At 39.7% G+C, this 24615-nt stretch overlaps 1 protein-coding gene across 4 annotated transcripts in view; it reads right to left on the bottom strand.

Annotated features, from left to right (window-relative positions):
• The window catches only part of IL12RB2 (interleukin 12 receptor subunit beta 2), an 82815-nt gene that overhangs the window by 25591 nt on the left and 32609 nt on the right, over window positions 1-24615 (bottom strand). For all 4 annotated transcript variants that reach the window (XM_059137810.1, XM_059137812.1, XM_059137813.1 and 1 more), the window contains 2 exons: window positions 15624-15703; window positions 4173-4392 (listed from right to left, as the gene is read on the bottom strand). In XM_059137810.1, the coding sequence (XP_058993793.1) occupies window positions 4173-4392; window positions 15624-15703 (300 nt within the window). The remainder of the gene's footprint in view (window positions 1-4172; window positions 4393-15623; window positions 15704-24615) is intronic.

Raw genomic sequence — 24615 nt, 5'->3', positions numbered from 1 at the left:
TTGAATTCCCCAGTAGGAGCTCCCTTATATGCATTTGCCTTAGTATTAGATGTCCTGGCTATGCCAAAAGATTTTTTTTCTTTTTCTTTTGAGAATGGAATGCATTCATTTAGTATTTATTGAGCACCTATATCTTCTAGTACCGTTTGGCAGGTGATGGGCTAAAATAGCCAAAGAGCCCTTCTGACCACTACTTTCTTTGGAATGAGTTAAGCAAATCAACTTGGCACTACTCTGTCTGAATCACCATATTTACCAGGAACCAGCCTGAATTTCCTTCCCACGATGTTTGCCAGGGCACATTCTCTCTTTCAGAACTCTGCTAACAACTCACCTTCTTTCTATCACTTTTCAAAATTATTTCTTAGCTTCAATCATTCAACTTCCCATCTCCTTTCCCCCTGAGAGCTTCTGAACAGAGTTATACAATTCATATGGTATTTGGAACACGTCCCCACCTAAGAGACAGGTGGTCTGGTTTTTCAGTCCAGCTCTGCCACTAATTGGATGTATGGTTTTGGCTAGGTTCCTTCAGCTCCTGGGGACTCAGTCTCTGACATCTGTGTAGGTCTCTGTTTATGACTGTACTGGCTTCTGACTCTCTGTAGTTTCAAGAATTCTTGAACACAGGGACTAGTCTGAAATATTAAATATGTTTTTACTTGTTGACTGCAAGTTTTAGCACACATTCAGTTTTCATTGTAGACCAACAAAATCACTCTCATGGTTTTTTATAGGTAATGCTGTGGCAGGTGCTTTTCACAACAAAGTTGTCCCTACTTTCTGCCTGGGTGGCGGTGGGGGGCACATTGTTTTTCCTTTCCTAAAAGGAAAACTATATATGTGAGTACTGTGAACATATCCTGAAAGAGAGGGAGACAAAATCATGGTATGCTATTCCTATAGATCTTTCAGAATTTGTGTAAGAGCACTCAAGGATGGGACCGTGTAATTTGCCAGTATGCCCTCCATGTCACTCTGGGATACCCAGAGTATTGGGTGGTTCAGAAGTGGTCTTAGGAGAGAAAATAGACCCTCGAGATTCCAAGATTTCTAGGACCAGGACGCTCTTAGTTACAGCTCAGTTCAAGTACTCGCCTATCTTACCTCCCCAAGATGTTCATCCTTATTGAGCCTCATCCTTACGCAACACCTGCCCAATCTGGGAGAAACAGGTGTTCCTTTTACCTCTCCCTTTGTCATTGGTTTCCATTGTCTTCCCACTCCGCATGGACTTCATTCCATTAATTAGCTCCTCTCTCCCCTTAATCTCCAAACTCTTCCCTACCCAATTCTTTTCCTCAACTTGCACATTTGCTCAGCTCTCAATTTAAAGCAAACCCTCATGACGACATACCTCTCCCTCACCTGTCTCCCACGAACTTGTCTCTCCATACTCCAGTCACATGTTCCTGCTTCCCTGGCCATCTTCTCCAAGCCCATGTTTCATCTTTCCTTTCTTCCTAGAGTTACCATGGCATCCATCTAATCTCACACTTATACTGCACCACAGTTTCCTTGTTTATGTCTGTCCCTCCCATGTGACTGAATATAACTGGAGGACCTCAACAGTATTTTTTACCTACTGCTGGATTCTAGCTCCCATATGTAGTATATGCTCAGTAAACAACTGTTTAATGAATAAAGTAGAGGCCAGCTCTAACATAATGAATGTGTCATTTTGAGATGTTGCTACCAAATCTAAAGAAAGCATCTGGAACAGACCCAGAAAATTCATGAAGTTTATAGCCTCAAGACCCATATGCAGTGACACCTGAAGAAGTAAGGTATTCCTACATACTACATATTAACAACAGCAGGATACTATATAGTGGTATGAGTTCAATCTCCCCAACAGAATTCACCTTAAAAACTATATATGTAGTACCTACCCAGAGAAGAAAAATTTTTAAATAGATAAAGCAAAAGGGAAGGAAAATCACCTATAATAGTTCCATGATGCAGTTGTGACCTCTATTAACATTTCCACATACACTACTAGATTTTTTACCATGCAAAAAATGTGTATTAATGTAAATACATATTTTAAATGGCATCATCCCATATACACTATTGATAGTCTACCTTTTAACTTATTATATGCATCTTTCCTTGCCAATAAAAGCATAGCTACAACACCACTTTAACCCTGGTGTGGGTTAAGGCAAGTAAGATTCATGATATATTACTAAACCAGTCCCTTCTCTATTATTTTACATTTAGGTTGTTCATGCTCTTTCAGTATTTCAAAAAATTTTCAATAAACATCTTTGTGTTTTACTTTAAAGCACTTATCATTTGCTGAAGATACATTTCTAATGGTAAAGTTTTTTGGTGAAAAATACATTAGTATTTAAAGTTACATATGGCCAAATTGTCTTCAGAAGGTTGTACCAATTTACATACCCATCAACAGGGTACAGCATATCTTTTCCTCACACACTACCCACATGGGGTACACTAATTCTACTTATTTTTTCTTGGTCTGATTCAGTTTCTCAGCCTTCTCAAAATTTGCATCTCATTGATTGCTAGTTAGGCTGAACATATTTTCATATCTTTATTGCTACTTTTCTATTTAATTTTTGAGTTGCTTGTTCATATCCCCAGTCTCTTATTTATTTGAAAAAGTAGATAGACAGACAGGTAGATAATCAAACTTCTTTTGCCAAAAAATGTGATATATGCTTCTCTTAAACTGATATTTACATTTTTAAGGCTTTGTGGTGTTTTAAAATTTTTATTTTACTATGCATAGCATTTGAGCTTTCCTCCCCCACAGTTAATTCATCTTCTCAGGTTTGTACTTTAGGTACATACCCACATTAGTCACAGATTGCCAGTTGCCTACCAAATATTCTCTCCTTTTTAGCAAGGGAATACTGCTGCCTGAAATACACTTCTAAGCCTCCTTTGCAGCTGGGTATGACCAGGTGACCAGTTAAGAGTCAATGACTACAAGTGTATTGCGTGACCTGGAACAAAGTTCCTCAAGTTTGAGGGGTGGGTCCTCCTTTCTTCCTTCTTTTTCTAGAAGAAAGTAGATAGAGCTCTGGCAGTCATCTTGGATCATTTCCATCTTGAGGATGGAAACCAACTTGGCAGAGGAAATAGAAAGAAGGAGCCTAGAATCCTAACGATGTCCCCAAGCTATCACACCAGCCCTGAACTGTCTACCTCTGGACTTCTTTTATGTGAGAGAACTGATAAGCCACTGTAGTCAGGCCTCTGGTAAGAGCAACCGTTACTCCTAAAAGCAATTCCTAATTTATATACCAACCTCGGTACATCAATATTTACTCGTATTTTCTTCTAGTTTTTTTAACTACTCTATCATCTCTATGTTTATGGATATATGACTGAAAGGATATATAACTAAGATTTAACAGTGTATATAAAATAATCATGTTTGGGTAGAAGCTGCTTTCAAATGATGGTTGCTAGACTCATATGTAGATAAAATTGTCCCACTGAATTTTAAGAAAGGATTTAATTATAGTTTTATTAGGCATTTTTGGAAAAGTTAGGCCAATGATCTTGACATTGAGAAATAGCACTTATAGCCACTTTGTTGACTAATCATAGGCTTTTATCTTGAGAAATCAATTTTCAGAACAAGCAACTATAAAATGGGTATAGCTAGTTGGGAGATTTCAATGTAGATAATTAGATAAATATATAAATTTGCATAATAAAGAGCTGTAGTATAGAAAAATTTTGCTACAGTTTCATTACAGCCAGAATTTCATTTTAATACTATTGGCTTTAAAAACATGTTTTGACTGTAAGTGTAGAATGTTTTTTCCTAGAAATTGACAACACATACTATTCTTATACTAGAAAAATTAGCCAGATATTAGTGTTCAATTTAATGCAACTAACATTTGTTAAGCACCTGCTATGTATTAGTCTCTGTATTTAATCTCACAATGGCCTACAATACAGATAATATAACCCTATTTTAGAGAGGGGGAAATTGAAACTCAGAGGTGTTAATTCACTTGTCCAAAGCCACTCACAGACTAAGTGCAAAAGAGCCTCTGAAGGCTGTTGGCTCCAAAGTCTAAACTCCTGTGTTACTCATGCCAGGTCCTGGGCTGAGCCTGTGGGAGATAAGAGGTAAGTAAGACACAGTTTACCATAGGCGATATTAAATCAAAGTTGGTACTCACCTGTCCCACACAGGTCCGTTATGTTAATATGAGTGGGCAAGGAACTGCCTTTTGAGTTAGCTGCAGACACAGTCACAACCCAATTTCCAGTTCTGGGAATGACCCACGTCCAGGAGGTGTGTTCTGTGATGTTCTGTAGTGTGACTTTCCCTCCTGCCACCTCCTGCAAGGTCACACAATAGTGGAGGATTTTTCCTCGTGCCTCAGATACAGTCATATTCTGCAACAAAACATATTCACTTACTTGTGTACTCCCAGACAAGGTCGCTGGATGCTTTGTGGCTGGACCTGATGGCCCCTGCAGCAGTAGGTAACATATGAGTGTCCTTTTTATTTACATCTCATCTCCTCCACTGCATATTTTTATATGCACCCAAGCCCACGCAGGCCCACCATTTAGGAAAAAAAAATCAGTTAACATTTTTTTAAAGATTTTGTTTATTTATTTGACAGACAGAGATCTCAAGTAGGCAGAGAGGCAGGCAGAGAGAGAGAGGGGGAAGGAGGCTCCCTGCCAAGTAGAGAGCCCGATGCAGGGCTCGATTCCAGGACCCTGGGTCCATGACCTGAGCCGAAGGCAGAGGCTTAACCTACTGAGCTACCTAGGCATCCCCTCAGTTAACATTTTTAAAAGCTAATTCATAAAAACACATTGATTTTCCTTCCTTGCTTAAAAATAAAACTTCCTAATAGTAGAAAGCTCAATGACATCTAATGGAACAAGTGCAGAATCTGAACTCAGATGATGTGGGTTTCAGTTCTATCTCTACCAACCACCACTAGCTGTGTGACACAGAGCAAGGCAGTCAGCTCCTCTGAATCTCCACTTCTCAATCTGTGAAATACAACCCCCTCCACACACACCCCTTTTCATATAGAAAGTATAATGCTGCCCATTAAATAAAAAACGAGATTTTCAAGAGCTAAACTCATAAAATCCACACTTAGTGAGCTGGATTAGCCATCTGTGCTAGCAAAGTAAGACACTGTTTATAAATGTGTGACTAATGAGTTTTGGAATTGCAAAAATTCCAATTGAGATCATTTGGGAGCAATCCCAGAAAGTAAGCAGAAAACTAATTATCTGTATTTTAACCCTGTTTGGATAAGGACCATGGGAAACAGAAGCAATGAAAATGGAGAGTGGCCAAGGGCAGTCCTGGCAGTGCCCATCCTTGCCTTGTGCAGGGAGAGGAAGGTTTAGCTTGCCAGACATAAGCATGATGGTTTTTTTGGAAGGCTAGTCCTTCTATGGGTTCAGGTGCTGAAAAGACACACATTAGGACTGGCAAATGCCCCTTTCTCTGATTTTCTACCTCTTAAGCAATCTTCTAATAATCTCTCAGGAAAGGCTGGAGTAACATGAACATCTGGTTCACTTAAAATTTGTACTTTTCCCTTTAAGTGAATAAATTGGCCTTCTGATGATAATTTGGCTTCTGAAATAATTAGCATGCTGAGAGAGAATGTTCCTATCTGCTGACTCAAGTCTTCTGGGTAGCCCAACAGCTGCATTCCTCACTGTAAATTAATCCATGAACATCTAGCTTTTTATATTTCAGTCTCTGGGAACTTGATTAATGCAGGTCCTATCCCAGGTGCCCTTCTGGATCCACAAAGTCCAGGACTGGATCTCATGGTCAATGCACCAGGGGAATGCCATATTGCTGAGGACTCTTCCGGGTGCACATTCAGCCTTTCCCTAGAAGACATCTTTGTGTTCTGGCAGGAACCAAGGAAGTTAACATTTTAATTGTCCATCACAATCAATTTTAAAGGTCTGTGGTGTGGATTAAAGTTAAGTGTCTGCTTTTGAAATTGTGGTGTTCTGAACTGTTATTAATAAATATGCCCTTTGTCACAGGAGAAAAACAAGATAAATTAAAGCAAAAGCTGGCTAGGGAAGAACATCCCCTCAGGTCTTTTCTCAATCCATCCTTCCCTGATTCCTCTGTAGGTCTAGAGATAGGGCTATTATTTCACTCCCACACCATGCACCTTCTCCTTCAAGGCACTCCTCAAGAGTTAACTGAGCTCACAAAGCTCCCCATTCTTGGCAGGAACCCAAGGGGCTTTAGGCTTACTCTGACAACCGAGGAACCAGAGCCCTAATTGAAAAAAAAAGAAATAAAGAAAAACACTTTGCAAATCAGCCCTTATTACCTTCCCCTCATTCTCCTTCATAGACACCTCAGCAATCCCAATCAATACTATGGTAGAGCACTGGAAGAAGGGGAAATGTCAGGTCATCTTGGATCTGATGAACTTGCCTCGGATCCAAGATGCCTCGGATCTACTGCCGTAGAAATCTAGCTGATTTCCACACACTACAGTGATCTAGTAAGAGATGTGGGTCTGAAAGATGAGTAAAGGTTCCTAGAGAGTAGTGAAGGGCCTAGACCCAAACCCTTGCATTTTCTCCTCCACATCTCCCATTTTAGACTTGAAAATATTGAGAAGGTAAAGGTAGATTTAAGGTAGTTAGAGAAATAAATACAGTATCCCATGAATTATGCTTATATAAAATGTCGAGCTCAAATTTTGGGATAAAAGTTAACATCTCTCAGGGAGTTGGCCTCCTTCGCCAATTTGAAAATGGGCTTAACTTGTCCAATATGGTCCATGGAACAAAAAACCAATTTAGTCAATAGGAAATCAGGTATTTATCCAGCTGGGCATAATGTCCTGAAGCAACTGAAAAGAGTTTAATTTGGTTTTTAAAAAATAGCAACATAAAGTTTGCAAATAATGCACGTTAATCCATCACCTCTGGATTATATTGGTCCTGATGTAATGGGATATCATCACAGAACCACAGAACCAGAAAGGATTCTATAGTTTAACAATTAATGCAACATTTCATTTTATCAATAGGGAAATAAGTCCAGGACTAGAAATGACTTGCTTAAGGCCACTCAAGGAACAGATGGAGGAGCTGAGAGTGGAACCCAGGGCTCTTGACTTTGAGACTAGAGATCCCTCTACTCTCATGCTGTGCTCCTTACGTTGGCAAGCCTGAGACAATGAACAGGTCACTATAGGGTGCTGTGTTTCATAGTTGGAATCCCAATCAAGCTTCTGGCCAGACATTGGAAAGCGGCTTGTCTCATTGTGAGGGTGTAGGACATTCTGAGGTGAAGCATCAACAGCAGACATCAAATCAGAAATTTTGGGAAAGTGGAGGTCCAGAATTCTTCTTTTCCAGAGTCAACAGGCCTTAGGTCACAAGGAGACTAACTGTGAACCCAGAAGAACTACCATGTGAGGAGCCAGCTAGGTCTTTCCAGATGAACTTATTTTACTCTAATGTTTATATATTTGGGTGTGCGGTAAGGAGAAACCATCTTTTTTGGGGCATACCACGAGTCAGAAGCTTTATATCTACTCTCCCATTTAGTCCTCATATCTTCCCATCCTGAGGTTAAGAAATCCACTAGGCTTCACAGACAAAGTAGGGGGAGATTTTAGTGCGCCCCCTGGTGGGCATGAGAGAGGAAGGCGTTGTCCTGAATGTGTGCAGTGTCCCTGGTACTTCTTGTACATTTATGAGCAGTGCTGAAAGGGGTGTCAAGCCAGGGTTTCTGCATTGTCACCCTCTCCTACTGGTAAAGGTATGCTAAACAGGAAAATCTGTCTTATTGTGTCCTTCAGTATTTTTTTTTTCTCTGTGTGTGAGAAATGATTTTAACTTAGTAAACGTGACTTTTCTGATTTAGGTTTGTCTAAGAAGCAAAGAATGAGCAGCTCCCTTATAAAACTATTGTGAGAGTTCTGTTGGCTGAAAAGTCTTTCAGCATCAAAAATAACGTGGTGAATATAAGACATGATAGGACAAAATCTGGCCCATGTCAGAATGCAAGTCCTCTGTGTATTGTTTTTAAAATTATCTTTTTTTAAAGTAATCTCTACACCCAACATGGGGCTCAAACTCACATCCCTAAGATCAAGAGTCACATGCTCCACTGACTGAACCAGTCTGGTGCCCCTGTTTTGTTTTTAAGTATATGAGAGGAAAGGTGTTTCTGTGAGTTGATAAATCATTTCTTCTTAGGACTTGAAGAAAAAACTACTGTACTTATCATAAAATGATATTTTATTCTGAAATTCCCCTGATGCAAACACACACACATACATGCGCGTGCACACACAAAGACACACACACACAATATCTCAGAACTAAGCCTCCATCAAAGAAGAGAGTCTGTAATCAAAACCTCTTAGAAAGCTGGGGAATTCGAATATGTCACAGTTTTTTCATGAAGACTTTGGGCAGAGCGAGGTCAGTTTTTCTTATTAGGGCAGATCATTCACTTTCCTGCTCTACCACACAGCAGCTATGTGACCTTGAGCAAATTATTTTACCTCTCTGAAGTTCAATTTACTTATCTGTAAAATGAGGATAATTCTATGTACAGATTAGTCTTACTGGAGGATGCAATGGGTTGAGGGAGGCAAATGGTTTCAAAGAGTGCTTGGCGCATGGTAGATTTCTGCCACTTGGTGAGTTCCCTGCTCTCAGTTATTCTATATATAAATCATGATAATTGGCACTTTTTCCCATTGTATTCATAAGACTCTTCTACCAATCTATGAAAGCCCAGCCATCTTGACTCAGTTCTCACCACAGCTCTGTATGGAAGTCTCACCAATGTCATAGTGTTGATTACCAAGTACATACAGTATGTGGGTTTAAGCCTGGGTACCTTGATTTCAGAACTCATGACTGTTTTCAGCAACCCCAGTCCAAACTGAAGAAATCACTGCATTGAAATGATCCATCTGTGGATCTGTCCTCCCACTAGCCTGTCAGCCCATCTTTGCCTCTTCGGCATCCTGCACCATGTTTGTCTTCTAGTGACTTAGCAAACACTTTTCATGATTCTCTCATTAATCTTTGCAGCCACCTCATGTGGTAAATTCTATTACTGTCTGCACTTTACTTGTAAGCAAAGGAAGGCACAGAGAGGATAAGCACCTTGCAGAAGAACACACAGCCAGTAAGCGGTGAAGCTACTACTTGAACCCAGTTAGCACAGCTCTACCTAGAGGATGAACTCTTAACTGTTGTCCTGTTAGCACTCAGTAGATAGCCCCAGGTGCCTTTGCTACCCTGAACCTATTTAACTGATAGTAATCCCTCCTGCTAGTCACCTTGACACAATGATTTCTACCTTATTTTGCAGCAGAAGAACAGCAAAATAAACTTTGTCGGAGCAAGACTTTGTCAGAGCAAAATGTGAACTCCCCTTCCATCTGTTTTCTATCTTGTTAATTTTTCTCTGCTAGCCACTTTCTTATCTTCGTCATTGACCACATTCTGTCATCCAACTGAAATTCCCTACATAACAGCTAGTATAATATGTATGACTAGTAAGCAAGGCAAACAACCTGTTCTTTCCAAAAATACCTTCAGAAATGCTGTGCCAGCCTGCTGGGAAAGGGAAGGAGACAGAGTTGAATATTACAACAAAACTATCAAAATCTTCTCATTTGCTGCTTTTGTATTTAAATACCAATTCTGAAATTGGATGCCTCTGAAATTGGATGCTGCTTTTGTATTTAAATATTTTGTATTTAAATACCAATTCTGAAATTGGATGCCTCCTTTAATTATATAAAGGCCTCAGGGTCCCGACAGCCAATCTTCCCTGTGGATTTATGATAGACCTTCATTCTACATCAATATAAATCAGATTACAATAATGTTTCCTACATTTACTGGATTTCTTTCATATGAGGAGGCCAAAGGACACATCCCCTTTGTGCAATGTGATATGCTTGGGAATAGTCTTCATACAACACAGAGAAATACAGGGAGAAAGAGACAAGGGGAATGTGCCAAGGCTGCCTCTGGCCACAGCAGCCATTCTGAGGTTCTGCTGTGAGCTGCTGTAAGAGGCTTGTTACTTTCTCTTTCTTCTCACCTTCTGTGGTTTGAGGGTAGCTGTTTATCCAAATGAGTTACTTCATTTAGCAAATGAGTAAAACCCACCAAATCTTCTCCCCGTTTTTAGAACTGAGTTTGCTTAACTCTCTTTTAACTCTTTTTTCTACTGCTTGTGAAGAGCCCTGATCATTCCAGGAGGGAGCTGCCAGCCTCACACAGCCACAGAGCTCTTGAAGTGTGACTGAGATGTGCTGCTCTCTGGTCGGGGGGAGCTCTTAGCCACTGTACCCATGAGCACTTAGTAGATATACCAGTTTTCAAAGACTTGGTAGGATAAGGATAATGTAAAATAGCTAATCAATAATTTTAAAATATGACTACATATTGAAGTGATAATAATCCATACATATGTGGGTTAAATAAAATACATTATTAAAATTAATAGTACCTTTTTATTTTTATTTTATTTTATTTATTTTTTAAAGATTTTATTTATTTGTCAGAGAGAGAGAGAGAGAGAGAGCGATCACAAGCAGAGTGGCAGGCAGAGGCAGAGGGAGAAGCAGGCTCCTCGCCGAGCAAGAGCCTGATGTGGGACTTGGTCCGAGCATGCTGGGATCATGACCTGAGCCGAAGTCAGCTGCCCAACCAACTGAGCCACCCAGGTGTCCCCTTTTTATTTTTTAAATGTGGCCACAAGAAATTTTGAAATGATACATGTGGCTCTCATTTGTGGCTTGCTTTATATTTTTATGGGATGGTGCTTCACTGCAGTGATCCTTTATATCCTTTACATCCTACCAAATGTTCTTCCACCCTTGTCCCCGCTAAAATGTTCTTCTGGGGTCAGTTCCAACATTACCTTGCAAGAGGTCTCCTGTGACGCCTCACCCATTCCCCTGCTCTCCTTGCTGACCCTGATCATCATTCCCCTAGCTCAATCTTGAACTTCTCCTTAACACCTAACTGTCCTCATCACCCCCATTTCTGTCCTCCTGGTCTGTGAGCTCAAGCACCTGAGGACAGCACTTGTCTTACTTCCATATCCCTGGCATGGAAGAGTGCCCAGTACTAAAGAGAGGCTTTAATATGTTTGTCTGTTGGAGTGAATGGATGATAAATAAAGTGAACTTGGCTTCCTTTATAAACACATATTTCTCTTTCAGATCTAGGCCTCAACCACAATTTCAAGAAAATTTATGGTCTGCTGTGATTAAGAAATTAACAGAAGAAACTGGAAAAGTTAATGTGATTTAAACCCATTGCCATATCTTTTTATACATTATCTATCTCTCTATCTATCTACACAGTGATTTTCTCTTAAAGAATACATGTTGTGTTAACTGGAAGAAAAGTGTATTGGAATCATGGATTGAAACACTTAAACAAAGAATAGGAAATAATAAGAAACTTGCACAGAAGGAAGAGACAGGGAATCTGGGGCTCTTTGTGACAGAGCAACACTTTCTAATTGTCATTGCATTTATTGTTTTAACAACACCTTGGTATTTTTGTTTTATTTCATAGATTAAGTTGTACTTTTTGGCTTCAGTACAGAATGAATTTTTGTCTTAAAAATAGCTACAGCAAAAAAAAAAAAAAGTACAACATATTTTTGAAGAAACAGAACTTTCGGAAGAAACCTTTGAGCAGAAACCTGAAGTAAATAAGTAAGAACCAGAACAACAAAGCAAAGGTCTCCTTCACCCTCAACACATTGACACAATCACATTCACATACACATATATTCTCAAACACAACCACACTCGTACCCACACAAAACCCCTTTACACACTCATACTCACTCACTGCTGTAGTCTGAATGTTTGTGTGTCTCTCCCCAAGATTCACATATATGTTGGAATCCTAATGTCCAATGTGACGGTATTAGGAGGTAAGGCCTCTGTGAGGTGATTAGGTCATGAAGGTGGAAGCTTCATAAATGGAATTAGTGCCCTTGTAAAAGAGATCCCACAGAGCTCAATAGCCCCTTCTTCTTCTTTTTTTAAAGATTTTATTTATTTATTTCAGAGAGAAAGACAGCACAAACATGAGCTAGAGGAGGTGCAGAGGGAGAAACGGATTCCCCGTTCACTAAGTAGGGAGCTGATGTGACGGTCAATCCCAGGGATCATGACCTGAGACAAAGGCAAAGGATTATTAACCCACTGAGCCACCAGGCACCCCTCACTAGCCCCTTCTGCCATGTGAGGATATAACAAGAAGTCTGCAACTCTGAAGAGGCCCCTCACCTGACCATGATGACACCTGATCTTGGACTTCCAGCCTCCATTACCACACGGAATAGATTTCTGTTGTGTATAAGCCACCTGGTCTATGCTATTTTGTTATAGCACCCACAAAGACTAAGACACTTATCTATATGCACCCGCACTAACACATATACTCATATATACATATCCACACTCACACCCCACACACATAAAAAACTCACACTCATTCACACTTACCCTTTGCACTCACACACATATATAACACACATGCATATACATCACTCACACAGATGCACTCTCAACACACATACTCACACTCATCTACATTCATACTTCACGCAAGGGCTATACCCATTCAGCACCAAGTTGCTCGCTTCTGATGTAAACATCCTATAAAAATGAAAGGTCATCTCACATTTCCCCAGTTGCAAGAGAAACATGGTCTCACTTTGTTCATAGACTAATGGGGTTTTACCTGGGGCTTCCTTTGGTGCCAAGACCTGAAATCCCCCTCTCCGCAGTGACAGGGTGTTCCTCTCATTGGCTTTCCCAGTAGTAATAAAGTGAAAAAAAAAAAAAAAAAAGCCACACACACATACGTCTTTGCTTCCTTTCCCAGTGAGGTCTGATTTGGGCCCCACCACAGAACACCTGATCTGGTTGCAGTGTTTCTTTTTAGTCTGTCATTTAGACAAGTCCCCATGTAATGGCAATATCCCATCAAATTCCCAAACCTGCCTGAGAGTAGCATAAGGAATCCCCAGTTGGAAGAATGGGGCAGGAGAGGCTCCAGACAGAAGGGGCAATGATTTCTACTCAGGAAAGGCTCCTAGCAGCAAGCACCATAGTACCTGAAATCTTCCTTAGGAATCACTTCATCTCCCTAGAACTGTTTCTGTGTTTGTAATGTGAGTGATGGGACTGCACACTGCTTTCATTTCCTCTGGCTCTTGGGCTCTATAGTTCTGTGGTCTGAAGCTGGTCTGTTCATCTCAGTAACTATGGTCAGTCTTTTATTCCCACTCCCAGATAAGTGGTCTACTTAGGGCCCCTGAATAAGCCTAGGATTTTGCAGACAAGGACTTAATCCTGTTATGGCCCCGAAAAACTGAGGACTAGATCCAACACTCCTTAAGGAGCCCCTCAGTCTGGATAGTCACCAAAGGTTTTGAAGGTGCCCTGTCTTGGCCACCAAGTTGGAGAAGTTTCTAGAATCTACATTTTTGGTTTTGTATTCAAGTCAGTTCCAGTCTAGCACCCACAATTCTGGCTCCACAAAAGAGGAAAATTTTTTTTAAAGATTTATTTATTTATTTTAGAGAGAGAAAGAGAGGGCACGTGAGTGAGTGAGCGAGCGCATGGGGAAGGGGCAGTGGGACAAGAACAGTGAATCCTCAAGCAGACAACCCCTTGAGCATGGAGCCCAATGCAGGGCTCAATCCCAGGGCCCTGGGATCATGACCTGAGCTGAAATCAAGAGTCAACTGCTTAAGAGGCTGAGCCACCCAGGCGCCCCAAAAGGGAAAATTTTATAACAATAAGAGATGCCCTCCACAGCATGGACTGCTTACGGAGGGGAATTCTTCCTTTCCCAGATGGTCCCAGCAGAGGCATCCCTCTGTCTTGGGTGGAGTGGGAGCAATGTTTATGACAGGAAGGGTGGACTAGAAGAGAACTGAAGTCTTCTTGAATTCCAAGACCTCACTTCAGAATTTAGGATTTTCAAGAATTAGGGGCAAGATTAAAATGAGAAGCAGAGAAGAATTTGCATATGCACGTGGGCTGAGCCTTACCTGTGGCTAACAAATGTTTATTGGAACTAAAACAGTATATCTTTTCAGATCACTGCTGAGGACATTTTGGGAGAAGGAATCTTTATGGAAGGAGGAATTTTGGTTTTAACCAGTGGCTTACTTGTGAAATGAAAACCAACAGCCAAGAATTGGACTGGGTTCTTCTATAATACCAATTATGGCTGCTCTAAATGTCTTGCTTTGAGAATTGCCTTGCTCTTAAACATGGCTTTATTTTAAAATAAATTTTAAGTTGCAGTTTTAGTTTCAAAGTGAAGAGCTTGATTATGACTCACCAAGCTATTTATAGTGGTCTCATACCAGACATTTTGTGTGCGTGTGAGATAGAAAGGAAGAGGGAGAAAGAGCTCATTTCTTGCCTGGCTCATTTCTGAAAACTGAAGAAGATTGCAATTATCAAAATCTATCATGCTAACCCCATCAGAGGACTTTATACTCATTTCTCTGACTGGCTGGGTTTCGCACTCATCAGCTTCCTAATTCCAAAACTGTTGACTTACCCTTATGTGGAAGATGTGTAGGGAGAGGGATGCAGGGTTGGGGAAGGAAAAAGGAGCATAGCTCTCCTGGAAACCTCTTACGAGCATTCCAGGCAGGAGCTCGATTCAAATAGTATTTTCGTTTCACAAAGGTGAGTCATGATGTAGCAGAAAGAAGTCCGGATGGGGTTTCAATCTCAATTCTGAACTTAGTAGCTAGGTAAGTGTAGGAAGAACATCCCCTCTCTCTCAGTTTTTCCATTTGTTAAGTGGGGATGCCTCGTACCTACCTCACAGGGTTTTTAAGGGATTTCGTGAAACAACTGCCCCAGATTTCAGCACTTTGTGAAACTCTCACACCCTGTAAAAACATTAGGTCTTACTGTTTTCTGGAAGGTTCTTCCAGTTACTACTGTTTTACTACTATTACTGATGAAGAGCTGCTTTCTGTTCCTGTTCACATTATTTTCTACTATTACTTGAGTTCTTGAGGTAGAGCAGCCTTCTTTCCACCCTCTACCTTTTTGGCATCTACAGAAAATATATTCCTGAAAATCCATATCCACACACTTCTCATCTTTAATTTCCAAAAAAAGTGAATAAGGAAGGTGGCATAGTCATGGCTGGACATGTGGTCTGTAGGGAGGATAGGGTGACTGGGAGGGGCAACTGTCAGAAGAAATGCTGCAATGGGGTCAGAGGGTGGACAAGTCTGGGGAGGAAGGCGTGGAAGTGGATGAGGAAAAGATGTGGTTGTATGGAGGCGAGAACACAGAGCTCTCACTCTTATCTGACAAAAATAAATAACATTGAGTCAAGTGTCATGAGGATACTGTTGAGAAAATGAGTTCTAACTAAATCTTTGAAGCCTCATATAAAGCCATTATGGAAATAAAACATATTTTTTTTACCTTGAGACATTGTCCAAACATATAATTCTTTTAATATAACAATTATATCTCAGTAAAAACAAAATAAGACAAAAAATAATTAAATATATAATTCTCTTGAATTTTACACTGACACTGAAAACTTACCTTCCAGAAAAGAGAAATCTGTTGTCTACTGTAGTCAATGTGCTGTTTCATGTACCAGACATCCAACGTCCCTGTAGGCTCTGTTTTGAAGGGGAAAAAACATATTTTTTGGTATCAGACACACACACACACACACACACAACACATACCCATCCACAGATGCCCAATATAAAACTTTTCAAAGGCAATTACTTATTTAATAAATAACTCTGGGAGAGTAGGATTATAGAACAATTTCAATTTTCTTTGTGCCCCAGTATTGATTTCCTTTTGTTAAACAGTGAACATGTATATTGTTGGCCATAGAAAATACGAGGTTACCTTAAAAATAAATTTTAAAAAATGGTAAGGAAATTAGACTCCTAACATACTCTTAAAATAGGTATTGATAAAATAACTCAGAGAAAGTATGTGTGGTTTCTTCTTTTTTGTTGGAATGCAGAAAGAATTCTCAGCAGAAAAATAAAACCATTAATCATAAGGAAAATATTTTCTAATCCTATAAAAATGTAAAATACAAATGATAAACTGTGTTCACTTCCATTCCTGAACTTACCGTGTTGTGGCATAATTACTTGGTTTTATGATCATTAGGCAATGATCTACTTGACAGGAAGGCCTGTCTCATTCATCTTAATATCCCTCACACCTATGTAGTGCTTAGAAGGTAACAGGCTTCCAAAAACTCTTTTTTAGGTGATGAGTGAGCAAATGGACAATTAAGGCAATATTAGCTACTTCATGCTAAAACACAGGCCGAACTGATAGAAGGAATGACCACTAATCCATAACATAATGGTCAAATATGACCTAATTTAATTCAAAAAAGTCAATCAAAGAGATTAGAAAAGGAACTGGACAGTCAACTCCTATGTGTGTAAGAAAAAGACTGTGTGTGCACACGTGAGTGGGTGAAATAGTGTATTTCTTCCATTATCAGATTTGTTTTGATTTACTGTCAGGGGTGGACTCCACAGAAAGAGTCCCTGAAAATAGTCTTCTACTACAGCAATGTAACTTGTTTATCACTGACACTTAGAGTGTATTGAGATGAAGCTACATAGGAGTTCCTTTTCGAGTGACAATTTCCATTTAACCAGATGGAAGTTTCCAAAACATTATGTCCCAGCAGGAAAACAGAGGACAAGCAGCCAGGGAGAGAAGAAGAGAAAGTGGGAAAGGTAGGGAGCACATGGACCTGCTCACAGTTATTTCCCCTGTCATCCTTATCCCACAGCATACGCAGCTCTAATGCAGTGGTTAAAGTGTGAGCTCCAGAGCTAGACCATCTATGGGCAAATCCCAGCTCTGTGATCTTGAGCAAATGTTAACCGCGTCCTTAAGCCAGTTTCCTCTTCTGCAAAATGAGTGTCGTAGTTCTATACGTCACATGGGGCTGTTGTGAGAATTAAATGAATAGAAGCATCCTGACCTGTGATAAGAATTCAATAAATTTAGCTGTTGCTGTTTTGGAAAATGAAATGCTGGGAGCCTAAGGAACTTGTTCAAGGTCCCAGAAATAGTAAGTGGTGAAGCCAGGTTTTGAACACTGGTCTGTTTCATCCCATAGCCCGAGCTCTTTGCTCTGTACCCTGCAGTTATCTGGCTCTGAGAAGGCTTACAATTTCTCTATAGTACTTCCACCCCCAATAGGTGCTCTTTCATATTCTAATCTCTTTCTTTGTCACACTTCCTTTTCCTGCCTCTCTCACCCTCTTTCCTATCTATTTTTTTCAAAACTTTATTCATTTATTTTCTTCCCCTCTCTTCCCACTAGTGGTAACTTATACCTTTGCAGTGAGGACCTAAAGATAAGAAATGTTTATTTAAGACATTCTGAAAATGCTCTCCATCCTTCAGGATTATGAACAGAAACTCAGAAATCAAGCCTAGGACTTTTTTCCTACTAGTCCAGATGCAAAAAGGTGGGGGGGGGGGGGACAACACAAGCAACAGAAGGAAAGGGGACCTGAGAGTTATCAACCACCTACTATGTTCCAGAAACATCTGGACACTTAATAATCTGTACATTATCTCATTTAATGAGGACTAGGAGGCTGACAAAGGTTAAATGATCTACACAACACTTGGGGCTGGTGAATGGCAAAGCCAGGAGTTGAGCCCAAGTTCCACTGTTCCCAAAGACCCTGATCTTCCATTACAGTTTACTACAATAAACAAAAATCTGAACAAACTAGATAATCCAGACATTGACTACATAATCAGGATTTGGAATCCTGGGTGTGCTCAATGTCAAAGCCAGCTGACTTGTTAGTGCTAATGTCTCTAGTTAATTACATATTGGTAAGAAATTTGAAGGAACACTCATTGCCTTATTAAAGATCTATAACCTACCAGATTACTGTGGAGCTAAGAATTGAATCCTAGAATCACAGTCTCTTCAAAGGAAAAATTGCAAGTGAAACTGAAATTTTAATGGTGCCCACCTGCTGAGTTAGCCTCTATTGGAGAGAAATCATTAGTCGAATCTGTGTGAGTTTCAAAGTACAAAATTTCATGACCAGGGGTGTTAAACCACTGCTGCTTAAAGCAACAGAAGAGCTGATATTAAAGAGAATCTCTGACATTCAATTGACACAAAATCACTTGAAGTTCTAACCTCAGTGTTATCTAACAAAGGCAGATAAAACTATTATAGGCAGGCCAGAAAAGGAAAGTCAAATGCCAAGTCCAAGTGATTACAAAACAAATGGACACAAATGATTAAAAATACAAATATTGAGAAATGGAAGTCAGGTCTCCTGAGATGAAACTACCTCTTATATAATAAATGGGAAAACTACAGGGTTGAATATAGTCACCCGCATGAAAAGCAGCAAAGATCCTAAATTAAGCAGGAGATGGGTCTAAATGACCTTGAGGGTGCTTCCAACTCTAAAATCCCAAGATTCTGGGTTTCTGTGAAACAGTACGTGTGGCAAACAAATCAGAGTCAATCCAAGTGCTTCTGAGATGAGCATCCATATCTCAAGTCAGGCAAGTGCAGGCATGTGGTCAAGGGCAACTGAATTGCAGGTGGAAAGCAATCTCTCGATAGAGGTTTTCACAGGCAGTGAGGAGCAGTATAAAGATTTCCAAGAACAGTGAAAATGGAGAATTTACCACAAAGAGAATATGGAAAAGACATTATCTTGAGAGAATTTAACACAAAGAATATATGGAAAAGGCATTACCTAGGGAGGTCTCAGGTAGTGGACTAAATGCAGCTCATGAGATTTTTTGGTCCAAGTCATGCTCCAACCAAGACAAGGCAGAGATAAGTTATTTGTTGCCCTGGTTCCTCAATATCCACTTTTTGGGGATGACACATTTATTTAAAATCTAGTTTTAAACAATTAGATTCAAACAGATCTTATAAGTATCTACTTGATTAAACAAGTTTTAATTTCAGATGTTATCACCAGCTATGCCTGCACAGGACGCCCTGCACAGACTCCCCCATTCCTCTTCCTTCTTGATTAATGATGTTTAACACTTGATTCACTCTTTCTTTTCACCTCTTTCTGTCACCTCTTTTACTGTCATGAAGGGCCACCAGGTTATTTCTTCCCAGGAGCTGGTATCGTCATTCCCTCTGCCTGCCCACTTCTAATGATATGTTTCTCTCAACAGATGTTTCTGTTTCATATTTCCCTGAGCAAAAAGAAGTAATCAGGCAGGGGTTCCCTCATCTTTTCACCATGGAAACTTCCAAAATTCACCATTAATTCCCAAACATAGCACTCCTACTTCCATTACATTTCAACCCCTTAACCTGAGTGCTTGATCCTATCCTCTCTTGCTTTATCAAGGATCTTTCCTCCACTTCTCATGTATCATTAATTTCTCCCTCTCCGCTGGGACCTTATCATTACCTTGAAAAATCATTACATTTTCTCTGATCCTAAAACAAAACAAGCCAAAGCATTTCCTGATACCTCGTCCTGCTCCAGTTACTCCCTTGCATCTCTACTCTCCTTCATAGAACTTCTTGGAGAGCTGTGAATTGTCCTGTCTTTAGTCCCTCACCTCACACTCACTCTCAACCTACAGCACCTTAGATTGTCTCCCCATCATTCTACTGACACTGCCTCTGGTTGGCAGTGAATCTGTGTTGCCAAATCTAAGAGTTACTTCTTTGTTCTTATGTCATTGGACTACTGAGCAGCCTTTGACATAGTTGGGGAAGCTCTCCTTTTTTTTTTTAAATATGTATTTTTTAGAAATATAATCTTTTAACATTTTTTAAAAGATTTATTTAGGGACGCCTGGGTGGCTCAGTTGGTTAAGCAGCTGCCTTCGGCTCAGGTCATGATCCCAGCGTCCTGGGATCGAGTCCCACATCGGGCTCCTTGCTCCGCAGGGAGCCTGCTTCTCCCTCTGACTCTGCCTTCCACTCTGTCTGCCTGTGCTTGCTCTCACTCTCTCTCTCTCTCTTACAAATAAATAAATAAAATCTTTAAAAAAAAAAAAAGATTTATTTATTTATTTGCGAGAGAAGGGAAGAGAGAGGGAGAGAGTGCCTGCTAGGAGTGGGGCAGAGAGAGAAAGGGTGAGAGTCCCAAGTGGACCCTCCGCTGAGTGCAGAGCCCAATGAGGGGTTCAATCTCATGACCCCAAGACCATGACCATAAGATCATGACCTGAGCTGAAATCAAGCATCAGATGCTTAACTAACTGAGCCACCCAAGCACCGCGTTTTTAACATTTTTAACATCCAGGTCACAAGTGAAGAGCTCATTTCTTGATAGAAGAAGGGAGGTTTCACCCATACTAAAATTAATGGAGGCGTTGTGCCAAAGTGCTGATGGGAAACAAAACAAGTTGTATTATAGTATAAAATTATGATTAGTTCAGAAACAAGCAAAACTAATTATTGTTTAGAGATACATACATTTCTCAAACCTATGAGAAAAGTGCTGATAAATGTACAGGATAATAGTTACCTTTGGGGAGGAATGAGAGGGGTAAGAATATATCGGTAATTTTATAGTATTTAAGTTGAATGGTGAGTTCATAACTGCTCATTCTGTTGTTATCCTTTGTAAGAATATCCTAGCTTAAACTAGGATAATCATAGTGGCAACAGAAGGAATGAAGAGGTTCTGAATATGTTTAGGAGAGTCAAGTGCTAATATAGGGGAACAGGGGAAAAAGAGAATTTTTTTTTAAAAGGAGAATTTAAGGATAATTTCTTGGTTTTTGACTTCACTAACCAGGGAGATGGTGGGATTGTTTACTGAAATAGAAAATACTGAAACTGAAGTATTTTAGAGATTTTGTCTAGGCTATGTGTGGTTCAGAATGTCTGTTGATATCTAGGTGAAGATATGGAACAGGCTACCAGAGCACGAATCTGAAGTTTTGGAGGGAGTCCAAGACTGAAACTATATACTCTAACTACCTACCTACCTACCTATCATCTGTCTGTTTAGTTTTAGAGCCAGGGGACTGGATAAAGTCACCTGGGAAAACAAGAGAGCCATAGGGGTTGACACTGAGAAGAGAAAAATGACCAGTAAGAGACCAAGAAGAACTGACCAATAAAGCAAAATAAAATCCAGGAATATGAGATTTCACAAAATTCAAAGGAATCTAGTACTTCAAGGAGAAACTAGCTCCCTTCTCCTACTGCAATGACCTTGGAAGCCATATGTTCTAGGTGAGGGAAGGCCACAAAATTCCCTTGGAATTTTGCATTTCTTCTTGGTGTTGTATCCTCCAGGAATCTTTCCCTAATATTCCAAAATAGATTATAAGTCCTTGAGTTTGAGGGTCTGACTTGTTATCATTGTATCCCAGCACCTGGCATAGTTCCTGATACACAAACACCTTCCTCACAGATCAGCCAGAGAAGCATATATTTTTCATTGGTTTCTGTTTGGAAGGCTACAGGGAAAGCATTTCTTCCTTTGGGATAATCACCATCTTATCAAATAATTGAACCCAGACATTGATTTCTTCCAGGATAGGTGCTGGGCTTAGAGGGGACCAAAAAAAGAAAGAAAGGGCAGAGACTGTCATTAGATCTCAAGCAACATTTTCCTTCTAATGAAAATGTTAGCATGTAAGCCTCTTTCAAAGGCTAAGAACTTTTCATTCTCATCTTCTCAGGTCTTATGGAAGAAGACACAAATATATATTCAAGTTTAGCTAGTTTAAGAGTCAGCAAATGATGGCCTCTTGGCCAAATCTGCTCCCTGTTTTGGTACAGCCTGTGGACTAACAATGGTTTTTTAATTTTTGTTTTTGCATTTTTAAATGGCTGAAAACAAAGAGAAGATTAGTTTTTTGTGACATGTGAAAATTACATAAAATTCAAATTTGTGTCCATAAATAAGGTTTTATTGAGACATAGCTTTGTCTACATATTTATACACTGTCATTGGCTGCTTGTACACTGTAATAACAAATTTTAGTACTTGACAGAGATATGGTCTGCAAAGCAGCAAATATTTACTGTCTGGACCTTTACAGAAAATTTTGCTGACCCCTAAGCTAGACTGTTATGAAGTACTTGACAACCAAAATGGTAAAATAATCTCTAGTATTTAATTGGCCTTTTCAGCCCAAGGTAACTGAGGGATGCAGAGTAAAGAGTTCAGGCTATGCAATGAACATACCAGTGTTCAAAACCTGGCTTCTCTACTTATTCTGGAACCTTGAACAAGCTCCTTCCCAAATGAAAAAAACAATAGCTAAATTTATTGAATCCTTACCATGGGTCAGGACTCTTGTCTTCATTTAAATTTACCCATCTTGGCAATATTTCAGAATTACAAATTACTAATTTGTAATTACAAATTACAAACTTGAGATGGGGTGGTTGCAATGGGTAACCCTACATTTTCTCCCCTCTGGGGGGGGTCTCTCACCAATCACCCATGCCATCACCTATGCTGGGGAAGGGTTATTCCTTTTACTGCTCTGCCATGAGTTTGAGCATGTAGCATTTTCTTTATTCGTTGTCCATAGTATAGATTACAGAACATGTAAACTGTACTTTAAAAAATGGTGAATGAGCGGACAAAAACACTTAATTGATACTACAGCTCTGAGGAATGGCTTGTTCATCTTTATTTTGGAGTCTCCTCCTGGGTGTTCTGAATGCTGAGGGAAATCACCTCCCCCCAACACCTGGGCATATTCTCAGGCATGTCTGGAGGCCATGCAGCCCAAACTCAACTGTTTTCCACTACAGTCTAAATATGGTTGCTCAGTTCCCAGTATCAGGCCTGCTTTTGACAGATAAGGGCTGAGGGACTGTCTTCCTTAAGAGAGGAAAGCAAGTTCTTTTCTCCTACTCCTTATTTAGTGGCCATTTAAAAAGTGTTTTTCATGGAGGACCATGACAGAAGTTGAATTTGATGACATAGGAAAGAGCCATATGGAGTAAATAAAACCCTCCATCTCTGATGACGTGATCTAAGTAACTGCCCAATCCACCAGGAGATAACATTGCTCTCAGTTTTGAGCAGCAAAGGCTGCAAAGGGCTCTATCATAAGGTCATTCACAGCTTTAAAAACTAAAAAAAAAAAAAAAAGAAGAAGAGAGAGAGAGAGAAAGCTTACCAGTAATTTTTTAAATGAGTACAGAGCCAAAGGCTGAAAGGAAAACGTTCTTAAAAAAAAAAAAAAAAGTTCACACCTTTTAGGTGATATCAGTTGGTGTTTCATAAAGAAACTGATGACAGAAGCAGTGGTAAGGGGTGAAAACCATACCGCTCAGAGTAAGAGGGAAGAGGTCTTGCATCAACCCACAGAAGGATCAAACACAGTCAAAGGAAATGCAGACATTGAAAGGAAGCCAGCAGAGCTTGGTAAACGTGGTATCTCAGAGGATGGGTTTCTTCACAAATGTCTGCGATTACTCTGAACGAGCCAGTTCCTTGGTTTAATTCATAACTGTCCACGAGTTCACAACCATAACAAGCAGCTGCACTCATTGTTATGATAGTGGTTTATTTTAGGGGCTATGAGAAAGTTACTGTTCTACCTTGAAGTGTTTTTAATTCAACACGTAGACACTTAAAAAAAAAAAAATCCTTTTCACGTATCTCCAAACAGGTCATTATTAAATGTCAGTAAGAATGACAAGAATTCACAAGCCCAGAGTTTCCCTGGTTTATAGTTAAGCCTAATGTGATAGAACTTAAAATCTTCTCAGCCTATTTACTACCTTGGCCTTGGACATAAAATATGGCCCATTTTCAAAAATTTTATCTGTAGGACACATAAACAAAGTATAATCCACGAGGTATTTAAAATATACATTACTTTGACTATGTGTAATAAAAGAATAAAAAGAGTAAGCTCTGGATTAGAAAAAGGACAAACATTTAAACGGAGAACAAGTGGCTCAACATTAAGAGATTTATATCATAAGGGGCGCCTGGGTGGCTCAGTGGGTTAAGCCTCTGCCTTCCAGCTCAGGTCATGATCTCAGGGTCCTGGAATAGAGCTCCGCATCAGGCTCTCTGCTCACAGGGAGCCTGCTTCCTCCTCTCTCTGCCTGCCTCTCTGCCTACTTGTGATCTCTCTCTGTCAAATAAATAAATAAAATCTTAAAAAAAGTAGATTTATATCATAAAATGAGAGGGAATAAATTAGAATTTGTTGGGTGGATTTATTTAAAAATTTTTTAAAAATACGGAATGCAATTAATATAAGAATAAAGGAAGAATACACAATTATTCTACAATTTATATATTAGGTATTTTATCTTATCAGGTAGACCCTTTGGGTCCTTGAAAGTCACTGGGGTATAACTGGTAAGTGCCATCAACTCTCAAAGGTCATTAACAGAAAATGAATGTAATTTGTATCATGAGACTAACTTACAGGCACACATATCCATAAATTTTACAAATAAGCACTTAAGAGTTTCTCACTTGAATATTTCAAAATCTCCACGTAATAAAATAATGGATTATATGACAATAATTTTTCTTCTGAGCCAAATATACAGATTAAGAGAAGCTGTGTAGTATGT

This window comes from Mustela lutreola, chromosome 10, assembly GCF_030435805.1.
Source record: "Mustela lutreola isolate mMusLut2 chromosome 10, mMusLut2.pri, whole genome shotgun sequence".
In the NCBI taxonomy this organism is placed as follows: domain Eukaryota; kingdom Metazoa; phylum Chordata; class Mammalia; order Carnivora; family Mustelidae; genus Mustela; species Mustela lutreola.
This window is presented reverse-complemented; position numbering and strand designations above follow the sequence as displayed.